The sequence below is a fragment of the Fukomys damarensis genome, unplaced genomic scaffold (assembly GCF_012274545.1).
Source record: "Fukomys damarensis isolate Sample0158 unplaced genomic scaffold, DMR_v1.0_HiC HiC_scaffold_35, whole genome shotgun sequence".
Classification (NCBI taxonomy): domain Eukaryota; kingdom Metazoa; phylum Chordata; class Mammalia; order Rodentia; family Bathyergidae; genus Fukomys; species Fukomys damarensis.
Genome location: NW_022900947.1, coordinates 19,516,392 through 19,529,934, shown reverse-complemented (window position 1 = coordinate 19,529,934; position 13,543 = coordinate 19,516,392). Strand labels below are relative to the sequence as shown.

The 13,543-nt window shown below is 43.3% G+C and overlaps 2 protein-coding genes across 2 annotated transcripts in view; one reads left to right on the top strand and one right to left on the bottom strand.

Moving 5' to 3' along the window:
* The first annotated feature begins 10,480 nt into the window (after positions 1-10,480).
* On the top strand, positions 10,481-10,702 carry LOC104851328 (ATP synthase membrane subunit DAPIT, mitochondrial-like). The gene has a single exon (XM_033758865.1). The coding sequence runs from the start codon at positions 10,481-10,483 to the stop codon at positions 10,700-10,702; it is 222 nt and encodes a 73-aa protein (XP_033614756.1).
* A 2,069-nt stretch (positions 10,703-12,771) lies between these two features.
* The window catches only part of LOC104851330 (MARCKS-related protein-like), a 1,866-nt gene continuing 1,094 nt past the window's right edge, over positions 12,772-13,543 (bottom strand). The window contains 3 exon segments of the mRNA XM_010608490.2: positions 12,772-13,135; positions 13,138-13,390; positions 13,392-13,540. Coding sequence (XP_010606792.2) covers positions 13,034-13,135; positions 13,138-13,390; positions 13,392-13,540 — 504 coding nt within the window. The 3' untranslated portion in view covers positions 12,772-13,033.

The window sequence follows — 13,543 nt, the reverse complement described above, 5'->3', positions numbered from 1 at the left end:
GCCAGGTCTGAAGACAAAGAGGTAGAGGCCAGAAAAAGTGCCAGCAATAGGAAGAAGATAATATACAAAGGCCCTGGGATAGGGTAGGGGGAGAGCTTTATATATAGGCACCAGAATATAGTAAGTTCCAGAAGCTTAGGTACATTTTAAAGGAGAGAATAAAAAAGAGGTGAGTGAGGAGGTATAGGGCTAGATGCGGTGGTTAGTGTCACAGAATGCAGGGGCTGGCAAGCCACATTAAGAGTTTGGAATTTTTCCTAAGGACAATGGGGAGCCATTGAAGGTTAATAGCAGGGTGACATGATTAGGAATTTTAGGTAGTTCATGTTGACTTCAGAGCAGAAACAGACTGAAGAAGGCAGGGGAACTGTTTAGGAATCTGTTAGAGCAAAAAATAGTGGCTGAGCCTAGCTTATGGTACTAGAAAGAAATATGTGGATTCAAAAGGTATTCAGAACATAGTTGATTTGCGCAGGTGGGGAGTCAAGGATAGTTCCTACAAGTCTGTCTTGGGCTGGAACAATTGCAAGGATGGTAATGACACTACAGAGAGAAAGAGGAAAAGCAGGAGGGTATGATATTTTGTGAGTGTGTTCATTCCCATTGCTGCAATAACAAATTATCATAAACTTAAGGACTCAAAGCAACACTACTGTATTACTTTATCAGTCTGCAAGTCAGATGTTCATGTGGTTAAAATCACACAGGCTCTGGGAAGAATCCATCTTCTTGCCTTCTCCAGCATATGCAGGCCACCTGCACACCTTGGCTCCAGGCTCTTTCCTCCATCTTCAAAGTCAGCAGAGTAGCATCTTCAAATCTCTCTCTATGACTCTGCATACCTCTTATAAGGATTGTTATGATATCATTACCCTCTCGCCCCAGAATTCAGGATCATCTTCCCAGCTCAGGACCCTTAACAGGCTCACGTTTGTAAAGTCCCTTTTCCTACACAAAATTACATATTCACAGGTTTCAGGGATGAATGTGTGGACCTCTTTGGGGGCCATTATTCTGCTTACCGTGGGGAGTGAGAGCACAGATTCAAGTTGGTAATGATAGTACATCCAAGTGACGACGCTAAATGGAAAGCAGGGTATCTAGGCCAGAGCCTGGTCATCTAAATGTGAGACTCATCGAGATATAAACAGTCTTGGAGACATAGCAGTGGACAGGGTCACCTTGATAAAATGTTATAGTGAAAGAAAAGAGGGATCAAGACCTTGAGAAATAATGTTCAGTAGATGAGCAGAAAAGATTCTGTAAAGGAGAATAAAAAAGTGCAGCCCAAGAGTCAGGCAGGACACTAGGAGTGGGAGGACTTTTTTTCTCTCTTTAAGACAACTCTCAAACCAGCCCTTCACTCTGTCAATGCATGCATAGTGTGTGTACTCCCTGTGGCCCAGCCCAGTCTGATGGCTTTCTCTTCTTCCTGGTTTAAAATTCTAGAAGACATAGCCAGATGCCCCCAATTTGACCTAACTCTACAGACACATACTAGGCCTTCTCTCTCTCTCCCTCTCTCTCTCTCTCTCTCTCTCTCTCTCTCCCTCTTTCTTTTCTTTCTTTCTGTACCAGGGATGGAACTCAAGTCCTTGCACTTGCAAGGCAGGAGGCTGCACCACTCAGCTAAATCCCCAGCCCCTGATATTTCATTTCTGAAAAACTTTACTTGAGATTAAATTTTCACCTTTAGAGTCAGGCATAGAAGTACAATCCTGGATATGAGGTGTCCTGGAGACTGAGGCAGGAGGATCACAAATTTCAAGCCAGCTCAAGCAACTTAGTGACTTATGTTAAAATAAAAAGGGTTAAGGGTACAACTCAGTTGTGGCACATCCCCTGGAACTATTAAAAAAAGTCTCACCTTTACTGGTATAAACTGTATAATTCTACTTCTCTGATACTCTGGAAAAGGAGAAAGTAGAACAGTGGTTGCCAGGGGCTGGGAATGGCCAGAGTGGTGGACTGCAAAGAGATACAAGAAATGTTTTGTGATGATGCAAATACAATTCACAATCTTATGTTGTGATGGTTTTTGTCTAGATGTCTCTGCAATGTCTCATGTGCTCAGTGGTAGAGCTTTTGGGAAATGATTGAATCATGGGGGTGCTATACTCATCAGTGGAATGACTCACTGAATTTATAGCTAACGGTAATGTTGGGAAGTGGAGCCTAGCTGGAAGAGCCAGGTCACTGGGGGCATGGCCAGGAAGGGCGTCTCTTTCTACCCTCCTGCTGCCATCAAGTTGTCTGCTTCCTGTCTGATATGACATGAACAACTAGCTATTTCTCCACTACGTCCCTGTGTCAAGCCATCCTGCCTTGGATGACTATGGGCTGAGATGTTAGTCAAAATTAACTTCTCCTCCTCTAATTTGCTGATGCTAGATATTGTGTCTTACCAAAGACGAAGATAGATTTTGGAACCAGGAGTGGGGTCGTTGCTCTGATGCTACCTGAGCATATGGTTCAGAAGCCTTTGAAATTGGTTCATGGGGGGAGTTTGGAAAGGTTTGAAGAAGATAGCTGGAGAAATGGCCCTAGAACATTGTGAGGCAAGCATGATGAGAAATTCTCACCAGAGGCCAGAAGACCAGACTGCTGATGGTAATGCATATGGTAAAAAACAGAATCAAAAGATTTCAGTTGGAAAGAAGGAATCAGCTGGCAGTTGGACTCCAGACTATGTATGTTATATGCAGGTTAAAAATTGTCTATATTTTGCTCACATCCTGAGACTTTGTGGGAAACTTAGATTAAGAACGTATAGTGATTAATCCGGCAGAGGCAATTTCAAGACAACACAACATTTGAGTTGCAGAATGGGCATTGTTGGTAGCTTTTAGCTAGCTCTATATTGAGAGTCAGGAATTTTCAAGTTTTCATTAGCATGTGAAAGTAAATATCAAACTGGAAGATAAATCTTCTAATTATTTCAAATGTGTAGAGTAAAAAGAAGGCCAGAGTTTCTACCCCTTAGCTTGGGAAGGGAAAAAACTATAGACTTATAAAACATTGTCATTTCTTTTCTCCCTAGTTGGACAAGCAGCAGCTTGAAGCCTGGCAAGCATTACCTTCTTGTGTTTGCAGTGCCAGAGACTGTGATTCTAAAGGTATCAGGTTTTAAGAAAAAATAGAAATCTACCTGTAGAGGGTCAGGGAGGGATTTCTCACCCAGAGTGAGTCTTTAGGGTAAAAGGATTGTTTTGCATGAATAGTTTGCCAAAAGTTTCATTTCATTAAGTTGCATGGAAAGATAAATCATGGCTTAAAGAATCCAATCTTATTTTTGTCTTACGCCTTAAAAAATACGGCCTATGGAGCACTTCATTTGTAACTGTTAAGTGTTAAACATCACCCAAAACTCGTCCAGCATGTAGAAATATTTGCTAAAATTACATTCGTTTTAATACCACAACCACCAACAGGATAATACGATCAGCCACTTTGGTTTTGTAAAGTAGCTTGACATTGCACACCTGCATGGGCTGGCAGATATATAGGTCTGACTGTTTTCATTCAATAACATCTTTAAACTTTTAAAACAGATATCAGCAAACTGCTGCCATGGGTCAAATGTGATCCATCATCTGTTTTTGTAAATAAACTTTTATTAAAAGCCACCATGCCCACTCATTTACATGTTTTCTATGGCTATCTTTTCACTACAACAGTAAACCTGTACAGTTGCAACCAAGACCACATGGCTGGCGAAGCTGAAAATATCTATCTAAAGTATAAACCATTCCTGAAAACATGTGACAACCCCTGCTCTAAATAATTACCTTTTCCAGAGCCAGTTTCAGACGCTCCCTCAGTCCTGTGCTCAGAACTTTTTACTTTTGAAGGTAACAATGGAAGGATAGCAACTGAGGTATGATATTCTTTCTCATTGGTCCAAACATTCTATTTGGAAATAAAAGAAAAGAATTAGTTGCTGAGTTTCCTCAGGTAACATTTCCTCTGCCCTTTGTACGACATATGAAATTTGTGTGTGTCCACATGTCTTCATGAACCCTAAACAGTAAGCCACTTAACTTACTGAAAAAAGCCATCATTCTCAAAATTCAGTGAGTAAGACATCCTTTTGTGCACCTGAAAAGACCAAAGGATTCTCTCTGGAGCTAAAAACTGGGCATATGCATATATACTAACATGCATGTATCATTTCAAGAGCTCACAAGAGTCTAGGGTAATCTGTTCAGTCCAGGTAAATTATCTCTTTACCAAAGGAAGAGTCTTCAGAGACAACCCTAGTCACAAACCAGTTTGAGGAGGGTGCCAAAGGTGAGGTGTTATGGAGATTGGAACGTTGTTAGAATACCAGAGAGGAGGATACTTTACCTCATAGTCGGTCATGTTATTTTATAAAACTTGAAGTTTTAGGGCCGGGGATTTAGATCAGCAGTTCGGTGACCTGCCTTGCAAGCGCAAGGACCCGAGTTCAATCCCCAGTACCAAAAAAAAAAAAAAACTTGAAGTTTTAGGGCCGGGGATTTAGAGCAGCAGTTCGGTGACCTCCCTTGCAAGCGCAAGGACCCGAGTTCAATCCCCAGTACCAAAAAAAAAAAAAAACTTGAAGTTTTAGGGCCGGGGATTTAGAGCAGCAGTTCGGTGACCTCCCTTGCAAGCGCAAGGACCCGAGTTCAATCCCCAGTACCAAAAAAAAAAAAAAACTTGAAGTTTTAGGGCCGGGGATTTAGAGCAGCAGTTCGGTGACCTCCCTTGCAAGCGCAAGGACCCGAGTTCAATCCCCAGTACCAAAAAAAAAAAAAAACTTGAAGTTTTAGGGCCGGGGATTTAGAGCAGCAGTTCGGTGACCTCCCTTGCAAGCGCAAGGACCCGAGTTCAATCCCCAGTACCAAAAAAAAAAAAAAACTTGAAGTTTTAGGGCCGGGGATTTAGAGCAGCAGTTCGGTGACCTCCCTTGCAAGCGCAAGGACCCGAGTTCAATCCCCAGTACCAAAAAAAAAAAAAAAAAACTTGAAGTTTTAAAGCGTTTTTAGCCAAAAGGGTCTTGGGTCCTGATCCTGTGTGATCTTAGGCACAAATGAAACCTTGTGAGATCCTCTAAACGGCAGACCTGCATTCGGGTGGTACAGGGATGCTGGTTTATAGGAAATGACTGCAGAGGTCAGAGGTGACAGCCCTGAAATGTGCACGCCCTGCACCACTCTGAGGGTCCTGGGAGGCCATATCTAATGATAAGGATTTACCTATATCTTATCCCTTTCAGTCTTGTCTCCCTACTGGTGGACGGTGGAAGTCTGTTTTGGAGGAATGTCTGGTCTTTAGAGGTAGGATGTCACACTTAAAGTAACAGAAGAACAGAAAAGATAACCCAGCTAAATTAAAAACAGAGTGGGGAACCCTCTGTTAAAGTCTCCCCTGAATTGCTGACCACAGTGCTCTGGTCAAACAAGGGCGTTGTCATTTGCCAATAAGCACTGTTTATTCAGAGAGGAACAGAGCAGGTGATTTGCAAGGACCTGTGAAGTTGAGTAAACAGTTATATAATCTTCCCTCCAATTTCAAATGTGAGATTAATGCTGCTCTGGTAGTCTCACCTTCTTACAGAAATCTGTTTTGTGGATCATGGCCACTGTGGGTCAGAAAGCGCAAACTGGGTGGAATGGCCAAATCATGAGTCCCATCCTTCGAATCCAGTTTCCGGGTGGTTCCTGTTCTCTCCTAGAGGTGTAGAAGGGGTCGGTGCTGAAAGGTAAGCTAGAGCCCTGCCTTATCAGAACATGCTGAACTGCCAGCTGTGTCAGGTTACATGGCTCACTAAAGAAAGTCCCAGTGCAAAGCCCCACCTATTGGACGACTGGCCATGCTTTGTCCACATGCACCTAGGACACTGCCAAGACCCAACAGAGCAGCAGGATGGAGTCCTGAGAAGTAAAGATAGAGGAAAATCATCTGTGTTGCTAATAAAATTTTACCTCAAACACCCGGCGATTCATTGCTTTGCCTAGATACTTTCTCTGCTAAATAATTGCTTTCATGGGTAAGTGATCAGTTTATCCTTCTTTCTGTGTGAGAGAGGGGAGAAAGCTGGACAATTCTACATGTGCGTGTGGCAGCTTTCTTTGCCTATTCTGCTCCCCCTGGAAGGCGGAAGATGAGTTAGAGGTAAGTGGGGTGTTGACTCAGCCAGCCACTAAGTAAGCAGTATCAGGCAAATTACTAAGCCCTCTTGGGCTTATTTCTTCAATTGTAGTAAGAGTGCTTAGCCTGATTAGAAGATTTCTCAATTCCCTTCTAACTCTAAACTGTGATTTGGGGCTTGCTTTGGGATTCCTTGGTACAGTGAAAGATCTTTTGCTTCCCATGCAGCGGAGACCCTGGAGGGATAAGGCCTGTGTATTATTTAAACAACTGAACTACAATAAGGTTTTTCCCAGTGAGGCATTTGGTGCAGGCGAGCATTTGATAATCAGCTTCCCAGGAGCTCTTTTAAAGCTCCATCGAAAAGCAAACATACTTTTCAAAGTGAGCTCCTTCTAATTACTTGTTATTTAAGCTTTATGTTTCCTTCCAATCTTCAGTTCTGAGCAGCTGGGAAAGCTCAGGCAAAGGGCAGAGCTCTCAGGAAAGGCAATTGGTTTGATAAAGGTTGCAAATCTAATTACTAAGGGGTATGAACTAAATGGATTTGTCTAAATCTTCCTTCTGAGGTCTGCCCACTCTGCTGCAGCACAGCCTCCATCCAAAAGAGACCACTACTCAGTGTCTACCAATCACCACCGTTGTGCTGAGCACTACGTCCTTCATGCTTGCTAATTTATCAAATTATCCCTAAAATCACGCAAGTACTTTCATTGTTCCTACTTACCAGGAGGAAGCAGTGAGGTTAAGTAACTTGTTCAAGGCCGCTCCTCTGGTAAGAGGCAGGAGCAGATTTGAAGATAGTGAGGAGCCAGAATCCATCACTTTACTCCACTACATTATACTTTAACGTATACAGACTTAGGGAGCAGTGTCTTCCAACAGAAGTTTTTAAAATGTCACTTCCCCAAGTATTTGCTATCTAAGAAGTAGGTAATCAAAGGTTATTTGCAAATGGCAAAATGGTTTCCACTTGATAATCTTTCAGCACAAAACTAGGAGTTCGGAAATTGTATGAAGCAGATAAAGTTGTTTCAGTACTTTCTTTTTATATCTGCTCCCATAATGGATTGCTGAGAAAGCTTCCAGAAACTTCAGGGCAGGCCAAGGTTGAGGTCACAGGCAGTTGAGGTTGGAATCTAGGAGGCGGAAATGAATGTCCCCAGTTGATGTCTGTTTTCCACCCAGGAGCTGTCACCAGAGCGGGTGTCCCTTGTGTTCACGCATACAACCTGTCGGGCCTCTGCCAAGCCCATTTTGCAGAAGCGGAAACGGAGGCTCAGGGCACCTGATAACTCTGGGACAGAAGCCAGGCCCGGGGCTGGGGAATTCTGACTTTGAACATCAGGCACTTCCCATCCTGCCCTCCGGCCCTGCCACCATCAACACATCTGGCAAGCTGGATCCTGCAGGAGCTGCTGCAAAGTTAGTTCTTTTCAGAATCCTCTTCACATATGGATTTGTTGAGGGGCCTCTGTTCCTCTCAAAAGCCGGTAAAAAGGTTCCAGCCTCAAAAATATTTGTTTGAATGGGGGGCTGGGCTGGTGGTTGTGGGCCTAACGTTTGTGACGCAGATGAGGGACTCGGTGATGAAGAAGAAAGATCCTTGAGATCTTAATACTCATAAGGACGGATATCTCAATAAAGTGAAAGTGAGAGTAAAGCAGTTTCGATCTGTGAGTATTTATCACTTACTGTGGTGGAGTCAGCGGTGAGGAGTGCAAGAAACAGGGTGTATCTGCAGCTAGTTCCTATCTCGGACAAAAGTTAAAAATTACTTAACTTTCCCCCGCGATACGATTGAATAAGCACATTAACAGTTCATAAAAGAGGTTGTGAAACCTCCCAAGGAAGCAAAACATTATGTAAGCGCTCAGCAGGGGGCTGAACTACAGGCCGGGGAGGTTCTTTCCTGTGATAAGGATTATTATTTCTCTGGAAGGGTTTGTCTTTTATGGCTAGTAACCATTCACTCTCCCTTCAGTCTCCCAGCCTTCGTCACTACCCACACCCAGAACCATTACGAACACCCACTTGGTTCCCCACACTAACCTTCATGAAGTGAAAACAGTCCCTCTGGGGCCTACCTACCAGTGGGGCTGTAAACCTGGAGACGTCACTGTGCCCAGCGTTCTTGGATTTGGTTGTCGGGGTTGCGGAATATTTAGGTGAACCCAGCCTAGCAAAATATATGATCACATCAACTCTAATAATGACTTTCAAAATGAGAATTTTGAAAGGTATATTGAAGGGAGAACTGAGGAATGTTTACAGTTGTAACACCGCTGATATCTTAGGCTGTCACTTTGTTTAGAATTTAAAACATGGTGAGTAGTGATGCCTCTCAGTTTTGAAAAATAATATTCACTGATATAAAGTCAAGATATATATGTGTGTATGTATGTATATATGTATAGCCTAAATTGTATTAAATATCTTGGTTCTCTTAATTATTGCTACCACTAAATGTGTATTAGGTAGCTGGGGAGAATTCTCCTATTGTCTCCACAAGGGTCTGGGGAAGTTTCTGAAGCTGAGAAAAGCAGCCTAACCCACCCTGCTTGTAGAAGAGGTTTGTAGGTTTCCTGACCACCCTTGCAGAAAAATAACTTTCAGAACTGATTAGTAAGAGGCATGAGAAGGGTTTTATTAGGCAGAAAATAAAAGTATGTATGCAGAGAAAGTGTAGGTCCCCAAGAGAATGAGACACCTTATTTCCTGGAACAGGGAATATGTTTTTATTCTTCTCTTGAAAGGTGGAAACCTCAGAAAAAAAGTGACCCACCCTCAAAGGGTACCTGCCTATTTTACAGGGGTGGTCCCAGTTTTTTTTCTTTTCTTCAGGTGGGTCATTTAAATATTGTTTGGATTCTCTCCACCTCTTCCTTTATCTTAGGATCAGGTTCCTTCTCCTTACTTCTTTAATTAAGCCAATTTAGGGACTTCTCAGGATTCCTGAGGAATGTTGGGTGTAATGAGACTGGAAGAAAAAGAGCCTACATTTAACCAAGGGGGTACTGACATGTATTAACCTTGGGTAACTTTGACTGGGTCCTACAAGGTGTAGTCTTTCTAGAAGTACAAAATTTAGTTATGATTTTCCTTGTCTCCTTTTTAACCTATCTTTATTTCTTCTATCCTACCTTAATTTAAATGATTAACAGGTAAAACAGGAAATTCTATGTAAAATAGGAATTAAGTTTTCTTTTTATTACAAATGTGGCCTTTGAGTAAACAAAGATGCAAACATGCATTCGCAAAGGCAATGTAGGAGGACTTGAGGCCCATTCCCCTGGGTGAGCCTTAGTTTCCTCGCTGAGTTAAACAAAATTCCGTTACTAATGGTTAATGCCTGCTGAGGGCTTAACTTATTCCAGGCATTGTTGCAGGACTCTACTTGTCTCAGTGATATAAAAATCATCTGAAGTAACACTATCATTTCCATTTCATAGATGAGGAAAATAAGGCAGAGATTTTTTTTTTTTTCCATCTGTGGTGCTAGAGATTCAACCCAGGGCCTTTGTACCGAGCCATAACCCCAGCCTTTTTTAATTTTTTATTTTGAGACAGACTTTTACTAAGTGAGGCAGAGATTTTTAAGCAGTTTTATGCAGCTGTCACACAGCTGTAGGACTGAGATTTGAACCAAGAAACTCTGGGTCCAAACTCCTTCTGTTTAGCTATTATAAAAGCATACAAGAGTACGTCTTAGGTCATTTCATTTAACTCATGGCGGGGCGGGGCAGTGATTCCGAAAATTGGCAGCAAAACTTCAAAACAATGGGCAACAAGTGTTTCTAATCATGGTTTGTCTTTTTTTCTTTTCTTTTTTCACCATTTATTTTTTCAATAAACACCGTTTGAAAAATAAAAAAAATGAATAATGAGGCATGCATACCCTTACATTATTAGACTCAATTCCTCCCAGAAGAAAAGCAAAGGAATCCCTAAACTTTGGACCTGAAGAAGCTAATCAAAACATCACAATATAAATACTGGAGTCAACAGTAGCACCCGTGTGTGTGTGTGTGTGTGTGTGTGTGTGTGTGTGTGTGTGTGTGTGTGTTTGTGGTACAAATTCATATAACTTTGTGCAAGGCAATTTTACAATGTATATCAAAAGCATTCACAAACATTCGCTCTACTGAGCAATTCCACTTCTGGGAGTTTCTTGTATACAAAGGAATGTTCTCTTAAACATTATTTAAATAAAATATTTGAAGAAACTTAAGGAACTTTTCATATATAGGATCATATAAATAGTTATGGGATTAAAAGTGAGTATTGTGGGCCTGGCTGTGGAGGGACTTGTGTAAGTTGAAGGACATCAGCAGCGGAATTTTGCGGCTCTGATGAGATTGAAATCATGGCAGGTCCAGAAGCTGATGCCCAGTACCAGTTCACTGGCGTCAAAAACTACTTCAACTCTTACAGTCTCACAGGTAGAATGAATTGTGTACTGGCCACATATGGAGGCATTGCTCTGACAGTCTGGTATTTCAAGTTAAATTCTCAAAAAACGAAGATACCAGCTGTGAAAGCAACTCAAGTGTGTCGGGGATCAAACCCAGGGCATTGTGCTTGCTAGTATTTGACTTCGTCTGTCAAGTTCCCACGCCTGGAGGAGCTGATGTCACACATCATGTAATACTCAGCTTGTACAATAAATTACGAACCTGGAAAAAAAGTGTATTTTGCTTTATTTTGGGCAGTTTTCTATGCTTCCCAGATGCTTTGCATCGAGCAGTTATTAGTACAGAATTAGGAAAAAAATAACAATAGTATGATAACTAGAAATGTGTATGTTAGTGTGAAAAAATATTTCACATCTGTATTAGGTAAGAGTCTAAACTACAACTGTCAGAAAATCCAGCACAAGATGTCTTAGTGAATAGCAAATTACTGCTCCGCATGCTTCAGGCATAGCAAGATCCAGGCCTCATGTGGTATTGTTAGGTCTTGGTCCTTCTCTCACTGTCTTTTTATCTGTTGTCTGTTTTTCCTCTCCACTGCTGCATTTTCAGGAAATTGCTTCCCTATGGTGGCAAATGTACCCACAGAGACCTTTCTATCATCATCCTTCCTCAGCAAGCCCAGCCAATTGTCTTTTCAGTAAGGGTTAGAATAAAGGCCCTGGACCCAATTTTCACTGGCTGTCCTGGGATCATGCGTCCACCCCAGATCCAGGGAGACAGCCCTGTGAGTAGGACGCTTCCACCACCCACAGGAGGAGGTATTGGTGGACGGTGTGGAGGCAGAAGGAGGCAAGGGCCCTGCCTGGAGGTTGGTGGGCTCCATAAAGAGACGCCAGGGAGGAGACAAAGCACAGCCACACAGAAACAAAAACACAGGGACCACAAGCTTTCCATTTCTTTTGATACTCGCTGAGGAAAGCAATCTCCGCCTTGAATCATTTAAATCCCTCATGGTCCCGAGACACAGAAAACAAAGATAATCTATTAATTTACACAACTGAAAGTCCAGAAGTAGAGACTGCTTCAAGTGAGTCTAAACTACTCACGATTTGTTCCTTTTCATCTCTGTGGTGGAGATGGCTCCACCCACCCAGAGATCCCTGGTACCTAACGAGATTGTCTCTCTCCATTCTAGCAAATTGCTCTGGCAGTTGCAAACCTCACATCCTCACCCCTGGCCAAATGTGACCCAGGAAAAGAGACTGTCTTTTGGTGTTTTCTATACAATCCCTTGTAATTGTCATCCCTCCTCTTGGCCCATTTCGATCACAAGCTCACCAACCTAGGTGGCTGCTGGCTGGAGGAATGAGCTATGTTGGTTGGCTTGAGTTAAGAAGAGCCCATTTCTGGGCAGGACCAGTCCCATCTGGACCACCCATGAGCATAGAAGAGGGGTGACTTCCTAAGGCTAAGCCAGGTGGCAAAGGAGGCTTTCATGCTGCAGCGAGAACCAACAGATGTACAACCCAACCCGAGAGGAATCTGACATGTTTTAATCTCTAACTATTGCTCATTTTTGAATGGGAAATATCTATGAAAACTCTTTCCTGCTTATGGCTCAGTGTATCATCGGTGTTGTAGATCACTTATATGCCAATTTATATGACTAAATGAAGTATAAATTTATTACCAGTCTTCAATCACATGTCAGTTTTTGTTTTGTTTTGTTTTTTTTTAAGCACCACTAAAGGGATGACATTTATTCCTTTTCCAAATGTTACAGTAAAACCAGGTGGAAGAGAATGGTTTTAGCAATTAGAAAAAAAAAAGTACAAATCTGGGGTTTGGCCATTAAAAGTTATTTACAACAATGGGAGAAAAAGAAGACAACAAGAAATTGTTTCACATTACAGACCTTCCTTCCCACCCAAAGCCTAATACTTGCTTACCAAGTCAAAAAAGAGACAGTTGATTCACAAGCTGGAAGTTTAAACTTGAGTAAGACATTTATAAAAACCTAGACGGGGTAGTGTCCTCCCCAGCCCAGGTGCCACTAGGCACAGCACAAGAGACTAAAAACTCAACATGGGGAAGGCTGGACACTCAGGGTTTGGGAGTGTAAGCACCCTACTTCTGGCTCAGGGATCTGGGGAGTAGGATAAACAAAACCTACTTGGAAAAGAACCGGGGAGAAAACCAGAAATTGCCTTCTGTAGGGAAAGGGACAGGGAAGGAGGTAGGGTCAAGGACAGGAGCATTTCACATCACTAACCTAACTTGGGAAACTGTAAGGGACCACCCTTAACTGGCCCTAACAGGAAGACCAGAAGGCTGATGGGAGAATCCACAGGAGGGAGAGGAGAGGGGTTGTGTCTGGGAGGGGGCAACAAGCCCCTTCCTTTCTGGGCACAGGAAGGCAGCCAGGGCACCAGGGCCAGGCAGTTGACCTCACAAGGACAGCACAGGTTTTGCAGTTTAGAGATCACCCACCTGCCCCCACCCAGCTACTCCTTCTGCTCAGCGCTGGCCGACGCAGGAGCAGGCCCTGAGGGAGTAGATGGCTCTGCGGCTTGGGGCCCCGCCTCCTCTTCAGCGTCTCCTCCCTGTAGGCAGCACTAGCCTCTGCCCCCTTGGCCTGGGGCTCCTGGCTCTCAGGGGTGGCAGCAGCTTTCCCTTCCTGGGCAGTGCCCTCCTCACTGCAGGCACCGATCTCCCCCTGCTCCTGCTCTTCCTCTGTGGGTGAGGAGGCAGAAGAATAACCCCCACCCTCCTTACGATTTCTCTTGAAGGACAGGCCACTCAATTTGAAAGGCTTCTTGAAAGAGAATTTCTTCTTTTTCTTGGGGGTCTCCTTGGGGGGGCTCCCCCTTGGCCTCAGCGCCCTGGCTAGGGGGTGCTGGCTCGATGGCATCGCCAGTGGCCCCAGCTGCCTCATTTGTTCCGTTCACCGGGGGCGACTCCCCTTCACCCTTAGGGGACAAGTCTCCATTGCTTTTCACGTGGCCATTCTCCTG